The 24,788-nt window shown below is 45.1% G+C and overlaps 1 protein-coding gene across 3 annotated transcripts; it reads right to left on the bottom strand.

The window, feature by feature from the left end:
• Window positions 7,264-21,740, bottom strand: LOC8083362 (dnaJ protein homolog 2). Of its 3 annotated transcripts, none has more exons than XM_002446852.2 (8): window positions 21,557-21,740; window positions 12,166-12,348; window positions 11,919-12,084; window positions 11,699-11,837; window positions 8,699-8,832; window positions 8,465-8,607; window positions 8,145-8,343; window positions 7,264-8,016 (listed from the first exon to the last, which is right to left on the bottom strand). In XM_002446852.2, the coding sequence occupies exons 2-8, from the start codon at window positions 12,313-12,315 to the stop codon at window positions 7,691-7,693; spliced, it is 1,257 nt and encodes a 418-aa protein (XP_002446897.1). In that variant the 5' UTR covers window positions 12,316-12,348; window positions 21,557-21,740; the 3' UTR covers window positions 7,264-7,690. The 3 variants fall into 3 exon arrangements, with proteins under 3 accessions (XP_002446897.1, XP_021318866.1, XP_021318867.1); XM_021463191.1 differs by having other exon boundaries at window positions 12,166-12,340; XM_021463192.1 differs by lacking the exon at window positions 21,557-21,740 and having other exon boundaries at window positions 11,919-12,089; window positions 12,166-12,296.

The following is a 24,788-nucleotide window of genomic DNA, read 5'->3' as shown; positions in this document are numbered from 1 at the left end:
AATACTTTTTAAGTTAAAAGTCTAAAAGTTGCAGCTCAAACAAACATCACCTAGTTCGCTTGTGTACATTTACTAAGTGCTCAAAAACTCAACAGGGTTAAGGCTTGTGTACACTGAATAGGTGGTCTGTCAGGCTCGTTTGCCTTTGGTTAATTGGTTACTATTAAATACATGTATTTTAAAATTATAATTCACTTTTATTTTGTTCTAAAGTCAAATTTCTTTATGCTTGATTAAGTTTTTGGACAGATATAATGATATCTATAAGTTTATTTAAATGCATTATTGAAACATATTTATTAAAAAATAACTAATCTAATTAAATGTTGTAGATATCTGTATATTTTTTCAAAAAAATCAGAAAATTTTGGTATGCGGTGAAATCAAAGCAAACTATAGGAGTAAGCTAGACAAGTAATCATCTGTCGGAGAAATGGGATAACCCGTTCCAAATAAATTAATGTATCTAAGAACAGGTTAAATTAACTTACGTGACACTGCTTAACAAGACACAAATGGTAGGTTGAGAGAGCATCCACGCCGTGTGGTGTTGCCTTTCACCATCTCTTTGTCAAGTTTCGGTTCGGAGTGATTGGAACGTAACCGTACCATGGTGGAATTTCCAGAGATCTTTTCTTAAGCAACCTTAAACTTGATGAAGGATAGACCATTTACCTTGGTAGCATGGACTTTGGGTCTGTGATGCCCTTAATTTGGCCCCACAAAATTTTTATATTGTAAAAGCAAATGTACAGTCAAAAGTCGAAACTAGAGGTGCTCACAAGACTAGAGAAGCTCAGAAATTTTTAGGAGCATATGAAAGCAAAGTTTCTTTTCTAATTAGTTAGAGTATACCTTTCAAAAAAAAGTCCATGCATAGTACCATTCATGTGCATGTACTACTAACGTAAACATTTGTTTTTCCAACGTAAACATTTGTTTTTCCTTTAAAACACATTTTTTCTTACTCACAAAATTAAGGATCATTTATTTATTCATTGTACCATTCAACATATTTCTTTATAGAAGATTCTAGGCATTTGACATAGTAAATACTCGACGAGCTTAGTCTAGCCAACCATCTCTCTCGTGGTCCTACAATCAATAGGTACTTCTGACCTGCTGTAAGATGAGCAGTGCTGTAAGTTTTTGATCCGTGGATCTTATTCGCCTCCAGTTGCTGTTAACTAGTTAGACGATGCAAGTCAATCTTCTTCCGGACGAAAACCGAATAGAATAACCCATCCAAATGCATACATTATTTCTAAACCGATCAATAACGTGATGCTATCAAACATAATAATGCAATGGGGAGATCAGGAGAGCAACAGGTTTGTTTATATTGGACTGATTTCTTTATAGGTTCTACCATTCTAGGCATTGACATTGACTCAGCAGTGTTACTGACAGTCTGATACTCAACGGGCTGGACAAGCACCACTTTATTTTAACTAACCGTCTTCTGCGCCGTATGAAAAACAATGGAAGCCATCTCTTCAGCACTACTAGAGGCTAGAAGCATGCTGAGTTGCTGACCTGCTGAAGGCTGAACGGTAAGCTTTCGATCCGTCAGTCTCATTCGTCTCCAGTTGGTTTTAACTAGTCTGTTATTAAACTCCATTCCGGAATAAACTATCTGTCAACCGATCAATAAACGTGATACTATTAGCATAATCATGAAATGGGAGAGAGAGAGACAGAGCGAGCCAAGTGGCGCTGATGCCTGCATACAAAAATGCGATGGCCAGATCAAGCAGCGCGGGCAAGTGGTGGCGGTGGCGCTTGCGTACAGAACGTTGCCGTGCAGGCGGAATCGCAAATATTATGTATGCTGCTCGGCGATCGTGGATTCGTGGGTGCAAGGCTGCCGGCCGGCGCGTTGCGCGGCCCGGGTGGCCGGGCGCCCAACCTAACGACAAACGGAGGCGTCGAGCTGGACAGAATCGCGGCCAGCATTTCGCCGGAATCCGTCGCCGGCTTGTTCCCCGCGAGCCAGGAAAGCCCAATTTGGCTTCGTTTTGTCCGGTCTCGCCTTTGACTTGCCTTCGTTCCCTGGCTTTTCCTGGAGTTACTCCTGCTTCTGTGGTCTGATGGCCGGACGGACGGCGGACAAGGTTGGAAAGATGAAGTTTAGTTAGGCCAGGGCACACCCATCTCTGCCGAATTTCAGTTCTGGTTGATTGCAATGTATCAGGATTGAAATGCGATCTCCTTCAGGCAACCTCAAGACCGAATTGTACGGTTCAGTATGTACGCAGCTTCAGTGGACCTCAGTGCAGGTCAAAACAGAGATGGAGTACTCCAACGCATTCTACTTGTACCAGAAATGTAAAAAGGCTTTGTTGCTAGTAGATCTAACAAGTTGAAATAGAACATGAGACAAATTGAATGTCGTTGCACTGGACAAATCCAAGGTTGCTATACAAAAAATAAAGAAGAAGTGCAACCGTGGACTGTGGACAGCGGCACGAGCAGCGCACCTAACACGCCTTCTCCAGGGTTTTTAGGTACTCACAATGCAAAACTATATTATAAAATTCAAAATAATTAATTACATATTATTTATGATATTTTGCTGATATGGCAGCATATTTATTGAAGAAAGAGTTAGAAAAAATAAGACTCTAAGTCTTATTTAGACTCTAAGTCCACATTGTTCGAGGTAATAAATAACTTTAGACTCTATGATAGAGTCTGCATTGTGAGTGCTCTTAGTGGTTTCTCATATTTCGTTTTACCTTTTCCCCTCCTTTGCATTGGTTTAAGCGTTTTCACCCAGCCGTTTTGCACAGTATCTTTTTTGTTTTTATATTCTCTAGCATCTCCAAAGGTTTTGATAAATTAACTTGGTATTTGTTGTTGTTTGCAAACTCCCATAACAAAATGCAAAGCCGGCATTTTTGCCAAGTTTGCTCCTTCATTTGCCAAGTTGACCAAATTGCAAACTCCAAATGTAAAACCGTTGGATACCTTTTTTTTTTTGGAGCTTTTTGACAAATTACTTAAATGCAAACTTTAAATGAAAAACCCTTGAGAGTATGACAAGCAGTTATCCTCATGATGAATTTAGTTTTTTTTTAAAATAAAAAGATGCCGTAGCATATGGAAGAAGATCCTCTGCACTGGTAAGATTCCTTGCACGCATTCGTGTTGCCATTCTTGGCAGTCAACACGATGCGATGGTATATGCCACGGCCCCTGCTGCCTGCTGGCCGCAGCTAGCTTTTTCCTGTGCGTGTGCGGTTAGCCTCGTGCACCGGTACGCTTAATACTGCAGTGTAGTAGTAGCAGTAATAGTGTAGTTATTTGTTTAGAAGCATCGGTAAGAGTACTATCGGTACAACAAATCCCTAACGAAAATTGTACCGCCGCAGTACGTAGCCCTTGAGTGAACACTAAACACATCGGCAGCACGTGCACGGGCTGAAATCCAGAGGAGCCCGTTCCCGTTTCAACCAGCCGGGCAGCCATTGTTAACACGCATTTTCAACACCTCCAGCCGAGCCGTGCAGTTACCGCATCCCACGGACAGCGGACGCTGTTCCCGGCAAGCTACAGTGGTCGTGCATCACGTTCCGTTTTGACCCACCCGGCACACACAACAACGTGCGGTTCCAGCTACAGCCCACCCAGTCGCAGTCGCAGTCGCAGTCGCAGTCGCAGTCGCAGCCCGAGCGAGGAGGAGGAGGGGGCAGCCACGTGAGCGTGGAGCCTGCAGCCCGCGCGCCGAGCGCGGCCAGCTAACCGTCCATCGTTTTCCGAGCGGGTTGGCCCTGGCCGTGTGTGTGTGTGAGATCGCGATCCCGCACGCGAAACCACACATTTTCCGAGAGAATTGCTCGGCCGGCCGGCCGTCACGAGCAAAATCGACCGCGCGCCGGGGCGTCCTTGTCCGCCGCGCGAGAGGGAGAGGGAGCCCGGAACGGGCGGGGCGGCGGCAAGCGTCAGCGCGTAGTACCCCGTGCCGTGGTTGCGAGCCCTGCACTGCAACCCTACGCGACCGATGGATACAATGCAATGCAGGTGGGACGCGACGCGACGGGTTCCCCATCGAAATCGTGATAGATGTGCGCGCTAGGTGAAACGAGACCGTACCCGGTTAAGGTGGGTGATCCCAGTCGGATCAGCGAGAATCCTGTCGTCAGATTATTTACTTGCTTGTCGATGCCGAGCCTGCCTGTGCCCAACTAACCTGAACGACCGACCGACCTGCGACTGTAGCTAGCTAGCTAGTGTGAGCAGCTGTACCGAACAAAGAGCGAGGTAGCGAATCGGCGTGCGTGCGGTATACACGTACTGTCCGTGTCGCGGCACGCATTACTTGTACGTACTAGTACGTTATGGAGAGCTTGTCCGCTTGTCCAACGCATGCATTTAGTACTCGACGTGTCAAGCTCCTCTACGTATATACGTATCGCTGGTTGTCCAATGGTTACGGTGGTAGATGGTCTCTCATCTCGACGTGTCAAGCTCCTACTTGCAAGTAACAATTCGCCGTCAAAGTTGGCCAGTGCGTGCATTATCCAAACCCAACCAACGCTTCCGTGTACCATCAGATCTAGAGAGCAGTAAAACTGGACTAGACTTGCAGTTAGGCATATTGATACTTGATAGATCGATAAATGCCGCGCTGCAAGATGTGGAGTAGTATGGGCATGTTTAAATCCCAAATTTTTACATCCCAAAAGTTTTGGCCGTAAACTTTACATCCAAATAGATGTTTAGATGTTTCAAAAAACTTTTTGGTCTGCAACACATAAGACAGATTTGCCCTTATTTAATGCCTGATTTGGTTCATTAATTGAAGTACATGCACATGATTGCTAGGGGTATACCCGTCCAACTCGGGTCCCTAGGCATGTTTTGGACAGTTTTGAGACTCTTTTTTTTTGTCCCAAATTCCAAATCTTTACAGCCCTTTGGCCGCATAGCCCTATAACGGCCAATATTGTACATTGTACGGAACTGCATGCACTTGTAATATACGTATACTTCACAGCACCGCTACCAGTCGTCAAGTCCATAACACCAAGTGCATGCAGTGCAGTAAGTGTGCGTGTATTATTATACTAGGGCTACTTGCCTACTTCCATCACTATACTCCTACTCTACGACGACTCCGGTGCAGTACCTACGTGTATCGCAGTGCACGGTAGCAGTAGTCCAGAGCAAGTATTATAATACAGCTAGCTGTTGGTTGTAAGATTTATTTACAGCCTTTTTGCAGCCTACCCATATAAGGTTAGCTCATCACTATTAATACATGACCCACTTGTCCGTGTCACAGATTTTCTTGGTTTTTGTGTCTGAGCCGGCTGTAAGCTTGCAGCCCGCTTTTACTCTCTCTCCTCTTCTCTCTCCTTCACATCAGCATTTAGCTGGCTTACAGCCTGCTATAATACTTGCTCTCAACGTGTCTTATCTTCCTCCTAAGTGCAAGTAACAATTCGCCGTCAAAGTTGGCTGGTGCGTGTACCCGATTCCAACTACTAACTTCCGTTCCGTAGGTAGTTCCGGCTTCAACTTCACCGAGTCGGTCAGAGCAGTAATTACTCTAATTAGGCGCTGTTGCTGCGAGAGGATGTGACTTTGGGAGTGAACCGGTCGCTGTACGGAATTGCACTGATATACTGCTACTAGCATACTACTAGTATAACATTGCCGGTACTGAGATTCTATATATATATATTATACTGGTTCTTGAATTGGTTATATATTGAGTACTATATATTATACTGGTTCTTGAATTGGTTATATACTGAGTACTATATATTATACTGGTTCTTGTATTGGCTAAATACTCTGACGCCGCAACATATATATTAGTCTTTCCAGTCTACATAGTTGCTGGCTCATCAGTTCAGGGACAGGGTGTCGACTGTTCGAGAGAGAGCAAATATACAATCTCAGCACGTACAGTCGTACTGTTACCAAGAACATGAGTTAATACTCGTGGTTACGGCAAGGCTAAACATAAAGATCACTCATCAGCTCGCAACAAGTGCCCAGATGCCAACGGCAGGGCCATCAATGCTATTGCTACAACTTCTAACAGCAGAGCAAAGCGAAACACAGTAACCTCACGCTACCCTCCTCCTCCTCCTACTAATCCTAACATAAACTACTGCTGCAGAGGGAGTCAAATCCCTTTGTGTTTGGCTCGACAACAACAGCCGGCTCCCGAGATGCTACTGTTTTATTTACTCCTATCTCCGATGATATATGTAAGCTGAGAGAGAGTCTGCAGAGACGGGATCAGTGCACTGTCAACGCAACAGGCTGTAACGCCTCTAGTTTAAGCTGGCGTCGGATGCCGATGCGATGCCGTCATCGGTCATCGTTTTTTTACCGCTGCTGGCAACCAAAAGGGAAAAACGCCGAGCGGAGCTTGACATGACCAATTTAATGGAGCCTTTAAACCCTATAACCGACTTCTTCTTCCATCTTGAAATTAGGAACCCTAACCAACCTCGTCAGGCTCAGGTTCAGGGAGACAGGCACTAAAACACTACTGCTACAGTAGTGGTTTGTCCACACGCATCAACACTCAACAGCATGAATTTTTCCGGGTTTTGTGTTCAGATAATAATTGGAAAGGTGAACAGTCACCGAATCAGGTCTTGATGCTATCAGTAGGGCGCGCAGTCTCAGCGACTGATGCGTGGCTGCGCTGTTCTTGCTTGCATGCTTCTTCTTCCGCCAACAAGTTGGCGCCGGCCCCATGACAATGGCATCAGCGAGCACACGGCCAAATGCGGTAACTACTGCACGAAACCTGCTAGATTGGCAGTCAAAACTGGGGAGATTTTTCAGGGAAACGTGCCTGGCAACAAGTGGCAGGAGAGGAGTCAATGGTGACGGAAGCGAACGGCGGAGCTCCATTGGAATATGCACAAGCAGCTGGGGCACTAGAAAGGTGCAGCAGAATGGTAGCAGCACGTAGGATTTGTTTTCACAGTGGTGCGTGGCATGAGCCTAGAAGCGGTCCAGTTGGGATTCCAGCTAGTTCAGGAATCATGTGGGAACACGTCAATAATGTTTAAGGCAGTGAAAGTAACAGTTAACTGAACAGAGAGCCACGTACTACTGCATCATGATCTGCGAGGTACCGGAACTTTGACTTCACGTCTTCATAGTTCAGAAAAAGGGAGCGAAGGGTTGTCATGTGGTTCCCATTATACAGCACGATCAACAGCAGCCAGCTCGTTTCTGGAATTCTGCCCAACCTTCTGAGACTTCTCAGCTACGAACCACAAAATAAGATTACTGCATAAAAGCCTGCTGCTCAAGAACTTTATTGAATGTTTCACCGCATTTACATAGTCCAGTTTCAGATTCTCACATCTCAAACGCTGACATGACAGTTTCAGGTTCACATCTCAAATGCTGACATGCCAAGTCACAGGTTCCCAGCAGCAGGCCACCAGCATTCTGTTGAAGCAAAGATAGCACCAACGGTAAGTTTAACAAACCATATCCCCAAGTCCTAACCAAGCCGTCATTATCACCACATTATGTTTACATACTTTGACCAATACAAATGCCTAGCTGGCAACTGCTTGTATATCCCTAATGACTGACAATAAGTGTCACACATATACCATATAAATTTTTCATGCACAAACTCCACAAATCGGTGTTGGGTTATTATCACTTATGATAAAGCATGCGTGAAACGCGGTCTCACGTCTTACTGCTGGGCACACTGTACCCTCGACGGACCAGCATCCTCCTCATCTTCGTTGTATGCTTCCTGCCGCCTTTGGTGCTTCCTGCGCCTCATCTCCTCTTCCATGTTGACATCATGCATGATGGTCTCCTCGCACTGATCCACCTCCATGTCTGACAATTGGGCCCTGGGCCTCTGTGGCAAGACCTTCTCAAGTGCCCGGCATTGGTCAGGTGAGAGGGCACCAGATTCTGGGAACTCGACATTGAATTCCACAAAGAGACGGCCCTTCATGAAGGACCTACCATGCTGGGGCATACCCTCATCATTTATGGCCTTGTGTTGACCTTTTTTTTGAACAAAGTTTATGAGTTGAATCATTTCCAAAAGTCAAGCTCGATAGAATTCACAGACCAACACAGACTTAAGCGTCAAACCCAACAGTACCATCTAGATTGTAGAAGTGGGAACATACCAGGCTGAATAATTTCACCAGGATTGGACTTGATTAGAAGCTGCCTACCATCAAGATGGGTCAGAATGAACTGGAATCCACATAAAGCCTCTGTGAGAGAGATTGTGTGCTCGATGAACAGGTCATCATATTTCCTCTTGAATCTTGGGTGCTCTTTAACTTGCAAGACGAAAACAATGTCTCCTGTCACTGTGTCAGGCTGCAAAAACATGGACATCATATTGCAAAATTAATTGTGGCAAATGCAGTTATAAATAGCTTAATGGATGTGTATACACATTGCATCTAATGGCTGTGGAAAGGGGGTGAATTGAGCTCACAGCTTGATCAGCTTCACCCTGGAACACAATCTTTTGGCCATGCTGCATTCCTTTCTCAATATGAACCTCAAGAACCTTCCTCTCCTGAACAACTTTGCTGGCTCTGCAGCTTGGGCACCTATCCCTTTCACTTATGATTTCACCTGATCAAGGATACATGATTACAATCACAAGAATGGCTCAAGCAAAACGCATTTTGCAGGAAGATACACAAATGGAATAAGAGTAGCACACCTGTCCCTCTACATTCAGGGCAAACAGTGTTCATCTGTTGGATCATGCCTAATCCTATCTGTCTTGTTATAGTCCTCATTCCTACACCATGACATCCATAGCATGTTCCAGGTGCTCCAGACATGGTTCCTTTCCTGGAAATAGGGAAAAGGAGCATAAAAAAATGTGAGACATCATTAGACTTGTAACGTAGAAGATCATTCCTTGCTCTTTAGAGAGAAACAATAAAGTACAGTGTAAGATAATATTATTATGATACAACTTCAAAAGGCCTAGCAAACTGTGGTTAAAATGAGTGAAATAAACTAGTTCTTACTGTCAGGTGGGCTCGAACAGGATATTGACAGGATAATTCGGATGGGCTTGATTTCATCACGGTTTAAAGAGGGGCCGATGAGTTGGTTAGATACACATAAGCCCTTGTTTGGATGCCCATGTATCCACCTCAATCCACATGCTGTCTCTTATACACTCTCAACCCAACACATGTGGATTGAGGTGGATACATGGGCATCCAAACAAGGCCTAAATGTTCAGTGTAACACGTTTAAATTGACAGCATAGGACTACTGTACAGGGACGAACCAAACTGGAAGTGAAAACATGATTCAACAAAATATAAGCTCAATAGATGGAAGTCAGTTGGGCTTGGATAATAGGTAGTGAATAATGCATGGGACATGATGATTGATGCATGATTGTGGATTTTTATTGGGTTATTAGGTGCATCAGACTTGTATACTTTTAAATGGGAAATCCAATTTGTCTGTCCATTGGATTAGTTTTTTATAGAGCATAAATTTAAATAGAAAAGTTTTAGTAAATTTGTTTTTTTAACATATGCTTGCAGACATCCACCTGAACAGGATTAACACACTGATGATCCTGTATACAACTTAATACCTGCATTGGAACCAAGCATGTTTCCTTAGTGTTGAAAGAAATCCTTGTTGTACCAAACTGAACTTTCCATAGTTGAAAATTGTGTCCCAATCATTCTTTTCATTTTCTGAAGTTTCAATAACAAAAGTAGTTCACTTAAAAAATTTAAAAGACCACCCTACGTATAGCAGTTGGCGGCAGTTTCACAGAGGTTTCATCAAGGGATCACATTCTCTTGTTTTTCTCGAAAAATAATGCCTTATAAATTACTGGGTAACAGAAGCATGTTGCCACCAGTAACTTCGTGGCTACACACAATCTGGATTACAAGGAAGGGATTCAAATGAAACAACCCATGTGGAATTTACAAGATGTGAACAACCCACAGGATTGATATCAGAACACACATCTAAAATACAAGTAGGATCAATAAATAGCTGAAACGGATGTGTTGGTAAATGTGGAAAGAGTAAAACTGCCAAGACTCTGCAAATAATACACTTTAGAACAATTAAAACATTGACCATATTCAATGGTTATTGGTAAATTCGAAAGATGGCAGATACGTCTTGGGCTCCCATTATCAGCACTAGAATCAGAGGACACATCCTATACCTAAACCACATAGATGGACTGGGGAAGCCATTGCGATATGAACTAGCATACCTAAAGGCTCTTTTGAAGTTCCAAGATATGTCATAAGACATTATCACCAAAAAAAAAATGCCTGTAAGACTTAACAATATAATAGCTCTATAGGACCAACAAAACACTGAAAACCTGCAGAAGGAAAAATTTTTTCTCAAACATGCAGGAGAATTGCATACCATTGCATTAATAGAAGCAGCAAATAGAGTTGGTATACAATTTAGCAGCATGACCGCTGTTTAAATTCCTGTTGCTATAACCAGCAGTATAAGTGTTAAATTCCCAACATCGTACATGGTCATGAAAGATGTTCTGCGTCTTTTGTCATATTAATTGAGCCCCCACTGCAACCGAAGTAGGACAAGAGAAAACACAAGTGTGCAATGCCTTGTGCAAAACTACTAACATTGTGCAATGTACATGTTTCGGGTAAACAAAGCCAAGTTTTGACAATACAATCATCACAAATTTACATAACCAAAACAAGCCATAACGTTAATAGATGGAAGTTTATGGCTGCAGCATTATCTCATTTGGAATATGATGAGGACAAACTGTTGCACAGGAAGCATTCAGGGCATTCAGTAAATCAAGATGCAACATGATCACAAATGCAGTCTCAAGCCTCTGCTACTTTTGCCAAATATGCCAGTGGTTGTCTTGATTTGCATGCACTGACCAGTTCAACCCAAAAGCTTAAGCTGATAGGGAGGAGCAACTCACTTATATACTTAGACACCCCCAACCCCCGTGGAGGCTCCCTCAGGCCTCAGACGTGGAGTAGGAGGCGAGCAATATTTATCTTATTTTATTGTGCCAGCCAAGATTCGAACTCGAGACCTCTAGTTTTGATACCATATTGAGTTGCATGTACTAACAAATTCAAACCAGAAGTTTAAGCTAATAGGAAAAGGTAGGCAATTTGCTTATACTTCAACAGGTTGCAAATATCATCCTACAAGCCAACAAATAGTCAAGCACATGTGGACAAGTAGTTTACCTTAGTGTGTATTTTGAAAAAATCTATTTATCATGAGTGCATGACAAACAGTATCGTGTTATACATGGTGACATCATATCGAACAATGAATGGAATTTTAGCAGGTTAAATAAATATCACATTACCACAGAAACAGATGACCCAAAATTTCCATAACCATAAGAACCTGTTGACTTTTTTCGCATTACAATCTAGGAGTTTCTCTGATTTCCACCAGATTCAATCAGATGAAAATAGGTTTCAGCAACTCAAATTTCAGTAGATAGTGAACAACCTAACTTGAAACTGAACAAGGATTGATTGCACACAGTGGTACAACTATATGTGTCCCTCTGTATCCCTTTATTCTTGCAAAATTTGGCATCTTAAGTACAGAAGGAGCTAAGTTCAAAATTAGTACCTTCAACTTCAAATCAGCATATTCCAAAATTCAAACCATGTGGTGGTAAGTGGGGGCGGAGAAGACTTACCCCTTGCATTTTGAGCAGAGAACATTCCGTGATAACGATAGTCTCTTGGTAGCCCCATTGTACACATCTTCTAAAGAAACCTTCAATGAATGCACCACATCGTCACCACGTTTTTGCCTGCGTACCCTTGAGCTACTCCCTTTGAATCATATATCCTTGTGTAATTACAAAAATTCAGGGAAAAAGTATTGAGGAACTTAAGACATATAATTTGCATTACCCCCAAAGGCACCACCCCCAAAAAACTGCTCAAATATGTCAAACGGATTATGGTAATCACTGCCTCCTCCCATTCCCTCCTTGAGACCATCCTCCCCATATTGATCGTATATCTCCCTCTTTTCTGGGTCACTAAGCACCTCATAAGCTTGAGATAATTCTTTAAACTGTCCTATCCATGAAACAAAAATTGTCAGAACAACTAAACAGTCCACATTCAAGCAAGTAAGCACCATGTATCTTCATACCTTTTCTGGGTCTCCACCCTTGTCAGGGTGGCTCTTTATAGCAGCCTTCCGGTATGCCTTTTTAAGCTCATCCTGGCTTGCAGTATTGGAGACACCAAGGACCTCATAGTACTTGGTGTTGTTGCTCCTCCTTGGAGCACGCCCAAACATGTCTTTCAATCAGAGGACAATCTCCCTGCAATTCTGAAAAAAAACTCAACTGAATCAACTAAAGAAAAGTAGCCTAAAAATTCACCAATTCAAACGATCATTTTTATAGCAGAACTTGAAAGGTGAACAATTTTATGATCTGCTGTAACATCAGTTCAGTATCATAAATGTTGACGCTTTATAAGCATTCACGAACAAATAAAAGATTTGTAAGCAGGGGCGGACCCAGTATTGTGGAAATAAAGACATACACCAGAACTCAAGCTATGGACCAAAATTAAGACATCATACATATAAACCCCCTAAATTTGTGCAACTACAAAATCGAGTAAGCAGAACCAATTAAGAAGTGAAACTAGATTGCGCAGTATAACCATGGATCCCCATGTCATGATAAAGTTAAAGTCTGTAAGAGGTCAAAGAACACCTCCTTTGCAGTGGCGAAGCTACATGTACGGTGGGGGTGCCAACGCACCCACACCAAAAACAAAATTATGTGCTAATTATCTTAGATTCACCGTATGTGCACCCCCCCCCCCTCAGCCTAGGACCATGCACCCCCCATGGTCCGACGTGGAAGCATAAAAGCTCCAGCAAACCAGTACCAATACCAAATGACTCATAAATTTATAATTATCGTTTTCTTGCTAACCGGCTCTGTACTAGGGATGGATATATGTAGGTGTTTAGATTTGTATTACATGATTTTTTTTCCTAGTTGAGGTATGGATAGGCTTCAATAAGAGTTTAGGAATTAAAATTAGCTGACCATAGTAGTATGCCATTTGAATTACTAATGTTATCTAATGAAGTGTCAAATAATCGATAGCATCTAATTTTGTATACTGTCTCTACAGAAATCTAAGTAATTTCCTATATTGAATCTATGCACAGATTTGAGATAAATGTCTATCTAGCTTACGACACCCAGTATTTATATTTATATATTTAATGATTTTACATAGCTTTCTTTGTTTCTTTATGTAAATTTGTCTAGGAGCATGTATATTGTCTTCGAAAAAAATTGAATTTACCATGTAAAATTTGCAAATCAATGTTCGAAACCTATTCGGTGGAGCTCCTATTGAGTTGCATGCACCAACCAATTCAACACAAAAGCTTAAGCTGATGGGAAGAGGTGGGCAATTCACTTATATTTCAACACCGCCCCTCACGTCGAGGCTCCGGCAAGAGATCTCAGCGACGGACAAGCCTCAGACATGGAATAGGGGCGAGCAAGAAATTATTTTATTTTATTATTGAGTTGCATGCACCAACCAATCCAACCCAAAAGCTTAAGCTGATGGGGAGGTGGGCAATTCACTTATATTTCAACAGCTCCGACCAACTCCATACGTATAATGTAATAACATTTTTTATCTCTTTTATAATCAAAATGAACTAAGAGCCCGCTGTTATGACCGGCATCCAATACCAGCGCCGCAGGCCCAATGGTGGCTAAGGGGTGCTGGCGGCTGCTGGGGTCAAGGCCCATATTTATTATATTTATTAGAGATAAATTAGATTAATTTTCATATTATATTCCAGAGACCTATATATATATTGTAAGAACTATTCAGAGGGGATTAAGCAGAAACATATTATTGTTTCCGGCTTCCTCAGGGAGCCGGGAGAAACCCTAGCCGCCTTTGCCCTAACTGCTCCAGCCAGCAGAACGGCGCCCACGCGCCGTTGCCGAGGTCTCAGGCCTCGCCCTCCAATCGTCCACCCCTACAACCTACGCAGCAACTCCGGTAGGGCTCCTAGTCCTATCAACCTGGTATCAGAGACCTTGTCGATCATGGAGCAGCCGCCCGCTGCCGCCGCCGGCGCGACGGAATCGCTGATTTCCCCAACTTCCAGTGCGCCTCCAGCAACCTCGGGTGCGCTGCTGCCTTCCTCGTCCCAGCCGCTGTCGGGCTCTGTCCGTCCGCGGCCGGTCCTCACGCCGGAGGAGGTCACGGCCTCCATTGTCCACCTCAGCCACAGCGTCAAGGAGCTGCAGGACATGATGAAGGCGTTCCTCAGCGTCCAGCAGGGGGCGCCAGCACACCAGTCGCCCAACCCGCCACCTACGTTGCCGTCATCGTCGGTTCCGCTCATCACCTACCCGTACGGGATGCCCTCCGATCCCATGCCATCGGCGGCAACCTCTGCCCAGCCGGTGGGGACTCAAGTACCGCTCCACCTGCTGCAGTTTCCGCCGTCTCCTTCGCCAATCCCGACGTGGGCGTATGGTTCGTCGGCGGCGCCCTATCCCGGAGCCGCGCCGGTCTACTCCTCGTCCCCGCTGCGGACAGCCATCCCACCGGCGCCCTCGACGGGCAGTCCCGTCGACCATGGGGGACCCTATGCATCGGGCACCCTGTACGGCGGCGTGGATGGACTGCTGTTCCACGCCACCAGCGCCGGCTCGACAGCTGCTGCGACAGCGGCGCCCGCACGTCCTGGTTTGTCCCTGGGTACCGACCAGGGAGCCCACTACGAGCACTACCCGCTGGGACGCGGGAGCAGCCTCGATCGGCTGCCTCACAAGACTCACCGCCTGGACTTCGAGACATATGATGGTTCTGAGGATCCCCTGAATTGGCTCAATCACTGCGAGCAGTTTTTCAGGGGACAACGCTGGCCGGCCTCTGACAGAACATGGATGGCGTCCTATCACCTCCGCGGGCTGGCTCAGACGTGGTACTACGCCCTCGAGCAGGACGAGGGCATGCCGTCGTGGGAGCGCTTCGTCGACCTGTGCCGTCAGCGCTTCGGTCCTCCTATTCGCGGCACCAGAGCGGCGGAGTTGGGGCGCCTGCCGTGGCACTCTACCGTCCAGGAGTTCGCCGACCGGTTCCAGGCGGTGTCCTGCCACGCCCAAGGCCTCTCCACCAAGCTAAAGGCAGACCTCTTTGTTGGTGGCCTCCCTGAGTACATCCGGGTCGACGTGGAGATGCGCGAACCGCCCGACGTCCAGACGGCCATCTACTTGGCGCGGGCGTTCGAGCGCCGGGCGGCGGCCATGCAGACTGCGCCACCACCGCGCGCCGCGCGACCTCCACCACGCGCTGGCCTGCCTCCGCGCGCCCCGCTTCCACCAGCCGGGGCTCCAGCGCCGGGAGCTGCTACAAACGCAGGAGCCCAGGGGGCGCCACCGGCTCGCCAGTTCCGCCGCCTGTCTCCGGCCGAACAAGCGGAACGCCGCCGCCAGGGGCTGTGTTTCAACTGTGATGAACCTTATGTCCGGGGACACGTGTGCCCTCGGCTGTTCTACTTGGAGTCCGCCGACTATGTCGAGGAGGAGGAACAGGAAGCGGCTGCGGCAGACTTCGACGCCGCAGCTTACCCGGAGGAGCCTGCTGACAGCCATGCTAACGCACTCGTCGTGTCTCTCCATGCTGTTGCAGGAATTCGCCCGCCCAACGCCATGCTCCTTCCCGTTACCATCAAGGGCGAGCGCTTCCTCGCCCTACTCGACTCCGGCTCCACGCACACGTTCATCAAGGGAGCCGCGATGCGTCGCCTCGGGTTGGCCCCTGCGGGTGGCGAGCACCTGCGGGTTCAGGTGGCCAACGGGGACCACATGACGTGCGAAGGTGTCGCACAGAACGTGCCCATCCGCATCGGCAAGGAGGACTTCACTGTCACAGGGGTGGGCATCGACTTGGGAGCCTTCGACGTCATCCTAGGCTTCGACTTCATTCGCGCGCTAGGGCCGGTGCTGTGGGACTGCGACGCCCTCACCATGGAGTTCACGCGCGCGGGACGCCGCGTCACCTGGCAAGGCGTGCCAGGTCCTCAGGCCGCTGCTCCGCAGCAGGGGGTGGCCGCGGTCAGAGCAGACCCGCAGCTACCCCTCCTGGACCGTCTTCTGGAGCAGCACGCCCACATCTTCGACGAGCCCAAGGGGCTGCCGCCAGCTCGCCCCTACGATCACCGCATCCATCTGCTGCCCGGTACAGCCCCCGTCGCGGTGCGCCCATATCGGTACCCGCAGCTGCAGAAGGATGAGCTGGAACGTCAATGCGCCGCTATGCTTGCGCAAGGGATCATCAGACCGAGCACATCTCCCTTCTCCGCGCCCGTCCTCTTGGTGCGGAAGGCCGATTCCTCGTGGCGCTTCTGCATCGACTACCGCGCCCTCAATGCCAAGACCTCCAAGGACAAATTCCCGATCCCCGTCGTTGACGAGCTCTTGGATGAGCTCCACGGGGCGCGCTTCTTCACCAAGCTCGACCTACGTTCCGGCTACCACCAGGTGCGCATGCACCCAGAGGACATCGCCAAGACGGCGTTCAGGACGCATCACGGCCATTTCGAGTTCCTGGTGATGCCGTTCGGGCTATCCAACGCCCCGGCAACCTTCCAGGCTTTGATGAACGACGTCCTGCGACCCTACTTGCGGCGGTTCGTGCTGGTATTTTTTGATGACATCTTAATTTACAGCTCCTCGTGGTCCGAGCATTTGCAGCACGTCGGCATCGTCCTCAGCGCACTACGGGCGCACCACCTCCACCTCAAGCGCTCTAAGTGCTCCTTTGGAGCATCTTCGGTGGCCTATCTGGGCCATGTGATCGCAGAAGGAGGAGTGGCCATGGATGCCGACAAGGTGGCCGCGGTGGCGGCGTGGCCACCACCGCGTTCGGCGCGCGGTCTGCGTGGTTTCCTCGGCCTTGCCGGATACTACCGGAAGTTTATCCGGGACTTCGGCATCATCGCGGCTCCCCTGACGCGTCTCTTGCGGCGAGACGCGTTTGCGTGGGACGACGACGCAACGACGGCATTTGAGGCGCTCAAGCGCGCCTTGACCACGGGCCCAGTTCTCCAGATGCCCAACTTCGACGAACCCTTCATGGTGGACTGCGACGCGTCGGGGGCGGGGTTCGGCGCGGTGCTGCACCAGGGCGCTGGACCCCTCGCCTACTTCAGCCGGCCCTTTGCGGCTCGCCACCTCAAGTTGGCCGCGTATGAACGCGAGCTCATTGGGTTGGTACAGGCGGTCCGTCACTGGCGCCCATATCTGTGGGGGCGTCACTTCCTGGTTCGCACGGATCATTACAGCTTGAAGTTTTTGCTGGACCAGCGTTTGTCTACAGTGCCCCAACATCAGTGGATCAGCAAATTGTTCGGCTTCGACTTCTCGGTGGAGTACCGACCGGGGCGCTACAATACTGTGGCGGATGCTCTATCCCGCCGCGATGCTGAGGATGAGGTGGCTGCTCGACCACCTGCGAGTGTCGGGGCGGTGTTCGCCGTGTCCGGCCCGTCGTTCGCCCTCCTGGACGAAATCCGACGTGCCACGACGACAGCACCAGATAGCTGCGCGCTACTGGACCAGTTGCGGGCCGGCGAGCTGGGCGACCCCTGGCATGTCGTTGACGGCCTGCTCCTCCATGGTTCCCGTGTCTGGGTACCAGACTATGGAGATCTACGACAGCAGGTGCTCCTTTTGGCGCATACGGCTGGCCACGAGGGCATCCAGAAGACGCGGATGCTCTTCTTCGCTCCCGGGACGAGGTCCTGGCGGAGGTACGCCAGCGTCTGCTCCAGGCGCAGCAGCTGTCCAAGAAATACTACGATGCAGGCCACCGCGACGTCGAGTTCCAGGTGGGGGACTGGGTTTGGTTGCGGCTGCTCAACCGCACAACCCAGTCTCTGGTGCCCGGCGCCAAAGGGAAGCTCAGCCCCCGGTATGCTGGGCCATTCTGCATCTTGGAGCGCGTGGGCAACGTCGCCTACCGTCTTCAACTTCCGGAGGGCGCGCGTCTTCATGATGTCTTTCATGTGGGCTTGCTCAAGCGCCACCGTGGAGACCCCCCATCTGCCCCAGGAGCTCTTGGGCCGACTTTAGACGGCCGGTTGGCTCCAGCTCCAGCCAAGGCGCTCCGTGCCCAACAACGCCGCGGCTCGTGGCAGGTGCTTATTCAGTGGCGAGGCTTTCCTGAAGAGGATGCGACATGGGAGCTGGTCGACGAGTTCAAGACCTTCTACCCCGACTTCCAGCTCGAGGACGAGCTGTTTGCGCAGGCGGGGAGAGATGTTATGACCGGCATCCAATACCAGCGCCGCAGGCCCAATGGTGGCTAAGGGGTGCTGGCGGCTGCTGGGGTCAAGGCCCATATTTATTATATTTATTAGAGATAAATTAGATTAATTTTCATATTATATTCCAGAGACCTATATATATATTGTAAAAACTATTCAGAGGGGATTAAGCAGAAACATATTATTGTTTCCGGCTTCCTCAGGGAGCCGGGAGAAACCCTAGCCGCCTTTGCCCTAACTGCTCCAGCCAGCAGAACGGCGCCCACGCGCCGTTGCCGAGGTCTCAGGCCTCGCCCTCCAATCGTCCACCCCTACAACCTACGCAGCAACTCCGGTAGGGCTCCTAGTCCTATCACCCGCCAAAACATGATTTTGAGCTTAATCAGCTCCTGCTCCTATGTGCATTGCTGTAAGGACCCGCAACTTTTTAAAGGTGTGTCAAACGGGGTCAGTGATCAAGTGTTGCACCCCCCTTGTTGGAGCTCTAGCTTCGCCACTGCTCCTTTGCACACCAAGAATCGATCATAAAGGAAATGTTAAATTGCCACAGTTATACACAAACTCCCGCACCAATCATTAAGACTGCTTCTGCTATTGTTTCCATTTAAAAAATTGAACTATCCTTATCCCAGAAAACCACATAGCATCACAAGTGTGTACTTTTACCACTATTGCAACAAGACCCCCAGGCAAGAAACCTCACTAGATGTCAAAAAGAACAAATCTTTCAACGGGGATGTATAATCTACAGATGACGAAAGGCATTACACGGACTTTGAAGAGCTCAGAGGGAGATTTCAATGCAATTTAGGGTTCACAAGCTGCTCCTCCAGCGTCATCTTGATGTCCTTCACTGCCTGCACCTCCAGTGTTGCCCTTCACAGACTCTTGCCATGGAGAAAGACAAAGGCGAGACCTTGGGGGGAGGAGCAGGTTGTGTACAAGGAATATGGCAGATTTTCCAATTCAAAGAGGTTCAGAAAATAAAATAAAGTTTGTTAAATTCGGTATTCTACTTAAAGACCCTTCTACTCTTTTTCCTTTCTTATAAGGTCAAAGATAAATACATCCTTATATTTACCCTTTGCTTTTGGTTTGTTGCTCTAACAACTTAACATTTGTCTTAGCTTTTGTACATTTCAAATTCTATGTGGCTCTGTGCATATTCTTTTTGGATAATATATGGTGTTTGGGATATTTATTTACAGTTGTCTTTGGTGTAAGAAATAGATGGTTCGCTTTGCTGTGTGAATGAAATTTGTCTCTGATTTTGGATGTTATATCCTTGAAAGCACATGAAAGGTGTACTAGCTTTCAAGTATGGATTAGCGGTGATAGGATTGAATTCTTAAATTATGTAAAGTGTACAAGGATAATGCTTATCAACATGTTTTTATGTATAATGAACTAATTAAACCTGTGAATTGTTTGTCATTGATGGTCCTGGAGAAAACAAATGAGTATCTTTTTTGTATGTGTTCTTTAGTAAGTTGGTCCTTGTGAGCTGTAAGTCTGTAACCTGCTCTAGAAGTTTTGTTTTATGATTCAACTTACTGTGTGCACTCAACTTTGGCTAGCACTTGAGTCATTTGGGTTGTCTTTAGTACGACAAAATTGGGGGTTGGTGAGTGAAGTTGTAGCACTTTTACTGTAGTTCATGTAGTATTTTAGTTATAAGTTTCTCTATTACATATGATCTCTGAATGCATTAAAAAAAGCAGGTCCCTAGCACATATGACCTTCTCACCAGAAGCTACTAAATACAAAATACTTTGCATTACAAGATGGAACAGAAAAGAAATGGCGTTTACCATGTCAAATCAAAGAAGAGAGGTGAAAGATACCATAGCAGTGTGTCCCCCCAGGATATAAGTTAAAAATGGATGTGATATGTTCAGATGTTTATGATCAGTAAGTAAGAGCATATTGAATATGGAGAAGAAAAGCAGTGCTAATGGGATTCACCTTTCATTCTGGATCTAACAGATCAAGGATAAGAGATTCAACAAGTCTCACTTCTTGAGGACTAGGATAGTAGGATACGCGAGGATCAAGACTGTCTAGTGGGAAAGCATATGCAACAGTCACATAAATTGCCTCTACAAGAATGGAACACATTTAAATAGCTGTAGCGATAGATGCCGTCACGAAATAACACTAGAGAACTTTGCGTGTTACTTCGCTGGAATCCAAAACCACATATGGACATTATCTACCTCCACTGCAATTTTATAGGACAAGTGTCCATTGTGCTATCAACTTCCACTTTAATGAGCTGTGCAGGCACTGCATCAGTTGTAAAGAAAACTAAAGCGCTCAAATATCACAAAAGGGTGCACCAGAAGTCTAAATCTAACCCGCCGTATCTGGCCATGAGTCATTCAGAGGATAAGTATTAGGCATTCTGTGTCATTGCGTGTGAATATCTCAACAAACTGACAACATTTATGTGTGATTATGCATAGAGCAAAGAAATATTTCCCTCTTATTGAACAATGGCTACAAACCCTCTTATGGCCTTTTTTTTATTTTCTGTCTCTTTTTACGTTCCTTAAACTCTGCTTTTGTTTTGTACTATCTTTTTTATCTATTTATAATATATATAAACAGTAGGACTCCTGCTGATTCCTCAAAAAAATAAACATTTACGTGCGAGTAATGGCACCAGCTTAGGCAATTTATAATGTTCACACTCACATTTCTAGCTGACTCTCATTGATGTTACGCGGATGCATGTTTGTTTTACCTGATTGCAGTTCAGTGAATACTTCCCTTATATGGTGTATTGTTCAACCTGCTCATAATAACAAGGGTGTTTTTTTTTATCGAGGATTGTAACACTGTGTTTTCGAGAGAGGAAAAAAAGGGCAAAAAGTTCAGTTGCTCCTAAAAAATATGGAAACATCGCAGCCTGGTAACATAATGCAGTGAGGGTTCACGAACGTCCATCCATTCATCGAAGATGGCTACACATGCTGTACATGTGAATCAATTTGGTGAAATATCAACAGGTGATTTGATAATTTTGACCCACTCACAGCATCTGAACAAGACACATGTACACCCGATAATTTTTGCAAAAGAAAAAACGAAATTAGTAGGCATAACACATGAATATACATGTAATTCGGTCAGATCCGATACAAGTAGCTAACATCAGGGTTTGGGTGCTCGATTACGAAAAGCAGGAAGAGAACGGACAGGATACCTGGCGGGTGCAAATCGCTGGCCAAGCGCCCGGTGAAGACCTGGCGAAGGGCGACCCTGCTCGCCGACTCGTCCCCGCGAGGAAAAAACGACCATGAGAGAGAGAGAGAGAGGTAGGCAAGAATGGGAGGAAGGACGAGGAGCGGAGGAGATGAAGTGAACGCAAACACGGGTGGCTGATCTTTTCCCCACCTTGATGGCAAAATGATTTCCTTTTTCGAGAAATTACAAATATGCCATCGGCAATGTCTTCTTTGTTATTTTAGCACCGAATATTAAACAAGTGCACATTTGCTTAAATTTGACTAAATTATATAAAAATATAACTAATCTATATCTCTTATATAGATAAACCCCACTAGCTAATTCTCTTAACATGCAAAGCATCGACATCATTATCCACTAGAGCATCCCACTAACTAATTCTCTTATCATGCAAAGCGTCCACATCAACATCCACTAAATCATCCCACTAATACATTACCCCGTCATGCAAAGTGTTAATATCATTATCCACTAATAAATCGAACTAACACATATCATTTATCCTATATCTATGTTATTCACATTAGCAAACCACATTATTTTCTAACATATATTTAGTTGTCCATGCTAGAGTACTAAAAATCATCCACTAACATATATTATGATAGTGTAATTTTACCGGTAATTCTCGCAGCAACGCGCGAGACATTCTCCTAGTACTTTATACTTATGATGTGTAATAAGCTTCGTTCCATTAATCGTGAAATATACTTTTACATAAATTTATTTAGAGATATAAATATTAATAATATTTTCAATATAACTAGTTAAACTTAAGAAAAGTTTAAATTTATGGGAGCATCTCCAAGAATCTTTTCGAAACTCAAATTTTTAAATTTTTAATCAAAAAATTATTTTCTATATCTTTTTTTTACTCCAACAACTTTTGTATATATATATATATATTTCGTGGGCACTCTAGAGAGCAAACGTTGTTCTCCATATTTAACTAGTGAGAAAACTAAAATAGAGAAATTATATTTAGAGATCTAGGACTTGTTTAGTTCTGAAAACGTTTTGCAAAATTTTTTAGATTTTTCGTCACATGAAATCTTACAGCACATGCATAAAGCACTAAATATAAATTAAAAAATAACTAATTGTATAGTTTACCTATAATTTATGAGAGAAATCTTTTGAGCCTAGTTAGTTTATTATTGGACAATATTTGTCAAATACAAACAAAAGTGCTACAACATCCATTTTGTAAATTTTTTTGCAACTAAAGAAGCCCCTAGTCAAAGTGGTTGTTGGGGGTGTTTGTTTTATTAAAATCTCTATTATTATTATTTTCTAAGGATTGGTCTTGTTCGCTTGAGCTTATCTGTTGAATCTGTCAACCATTCACCAGTATTTTTTTCTCATAACAAATCAGCAAACTTTGTTCATGCCTAACATGCTCATAAATAAACACATGGCGTTGCTATGAGAAGCGAAATGTATATTTATTTTGGTTTGTGAGGAGAATATCATAATTGTAGTTTTCATCATAACATAGTGCATTATTCTCTTAGACCTTCCACAACGTAAAACTTCGTTAGTGTTGCTTGGAACATCATGTCACAAAACAGTGCCAGCTTTTGTAACACTACAGCGTGAAAAGCATCACTTCCTCCTTTAGCAGGACCCATAATATGACTAAAAAATAACTCGCTCACTCTCTTCGCCTCTCCCCGGTGGCAGCAACAACTTCTCAAGAGCAAGCATCGACGTTTTAACTTGTGCCAAAGCCAGAAAATTTATTTTGGGCATCAACAGTTGCAATGTTTAAGCACCACACCAGAAGTGATGTCCAAAAACCAAAAAGTAATTTCAAGCATCACTTTGCCACTTCAGTGTGGAATGCCTTAGAATCTGTCTTTAACTTCACTCTATTTTTTCTGATAAATTGCCCAGATATTATGTACATCATCAAGCAGTAGCTTATGGCTAAGAAGTACTTCCTCCATTCCAAATTATAAGACATTCCAAGAATCTTAGAGAGTTAAAGAATCTCAAGTTTAACCAAAATTGTAAAGAAAATTACAAAGATTTATTACATCAAATAAGTATCCTATGAAAAAATAATTAATGAGAAATTTAATGATACTTAGTTGACATCATAAATTTTATTATTTTATCATATAAATTTGGCCAAACTTGAGATACTTTGACTCTCCATGATTCATAGAGTGTCTTATAATTTAGGATAAAGGGAGTAGTTGAAGCTGCAAAATAAAAACATTTTTTTGAGAAAATAGAAGTAGCTTATAACATGGATAATCCCCCATAACAACCTCTCATGATCTTGGTGTGTATGAGCTTAATCTTGATCAAGAGCTAGCTTTTCTCTCTCTTATATTAAAATACAAAAAAATGCTTAGAGCTACCTCATGAGTCTGTTGGAGCTGTCCTAAAAGCAAGGTTAATAACACAACCTGGTGTTGGTTATATGAAAATTTACAACCTACATTTCACTTCACTCATATAATAGTTGGCTCACACATGGTCTACTTCTTATCTCATAAAATTCCTGTGCATAAGATGGCTTTAAACTTGCAGCACTTTCTTCCACCTCAATGTACAAACCACCTACAACTTTTTATTATACCTGCTTAATAGCAGGTAGCCTAATACCTCAAGGGCTTCTCAATTTTGTGTACCGCTATTTTTTAGTTTTTAATACCTTTATTCTACACAAAACACATGTCAAAGTTTTAGTGTCTCTTTGGAATGTAGGGATAAAATACATGCATGAATTGAATGTCCTAACACTTGAATCCTATGGATCGAAAAATATATAGAATTGTAAGATCAAACACTTGGATGAAGCGCATAAAACATGAAAAAAATGATGAGAAAATGAGACAAAGATAACTTTCCACGAGGTCCAAACTTTTGGTAGAATTCCACTAAAATTCCTATAAAACAAGATAACCGATACGAATTTTTCGGAATCAGATAATTTGACTTCACGAGAAAATGACTGCACCTGCTGTCAGCACTTCTAAGTCGCTCGTTGAAGATCTGACGGCTGTGTGTCATTCCTTCTGCTGCACTCGTTCCCTATCTGGGCCTCGGCCCAAAACCATCGATGTCGCTCCTCTTTTTGCCGCCGGTGTTTTGTTTTGGCGCGAATTCTTTCTCTTTTCCCGCGGTTGTGAGGCGGCGAGCACGGCGACAGCGCCACGCTCGATGAGGACGGCCAC

Source organism: Sorghum bicolor, chromosome 6 (assembly GCF_000003195.3).
Source record: "Sorghum bicolor cultivar BTx623 chromosome 6, Sorghum_bicolor_NCBIv3, whole genome shotgun sequence".
Taxonomy (NCBI): domain Eukaryota; kingdom Viridiplantae; phylum Streptophyta; class Magnoliopsida; order Poales; family Poaceae; genus Sorghum; species Sorghum bicolor.
The sequence above is the reverse complement of the archived record's forward strand: the minus strand, read 5'-3'. Positions and strand labels throughout refer to the sequence as shown.

What these genes read in the sequence shown, in the direction of transcription:
- LOC8083362 (XM_002446852.2), bottom strand. Translation starts at nt 12,315, where the DNA reads ATGTTTGGGCGTGCTCCAAGGAGGAGCAACAACACCAAGTACTATGAG. An exon ending in AGGGTGGAGACCCAGAAAAG is followed by an intron (nt 12,085 to 12,165) that starts GTATGAAGATAC and finishes TGGATAGGACAG; the next exon opens with TTTAAAGAATTATCTCAAGC. An exon ending in CTCTGCTCAAAATGCAAGGG is followed by an intron (nt 8,833 to 11,698) that starts GTAAGTCTTCTC and finishes CCCTATTTCCAG; the next exon opens with GAAAGGAACCATGTCTGGAG.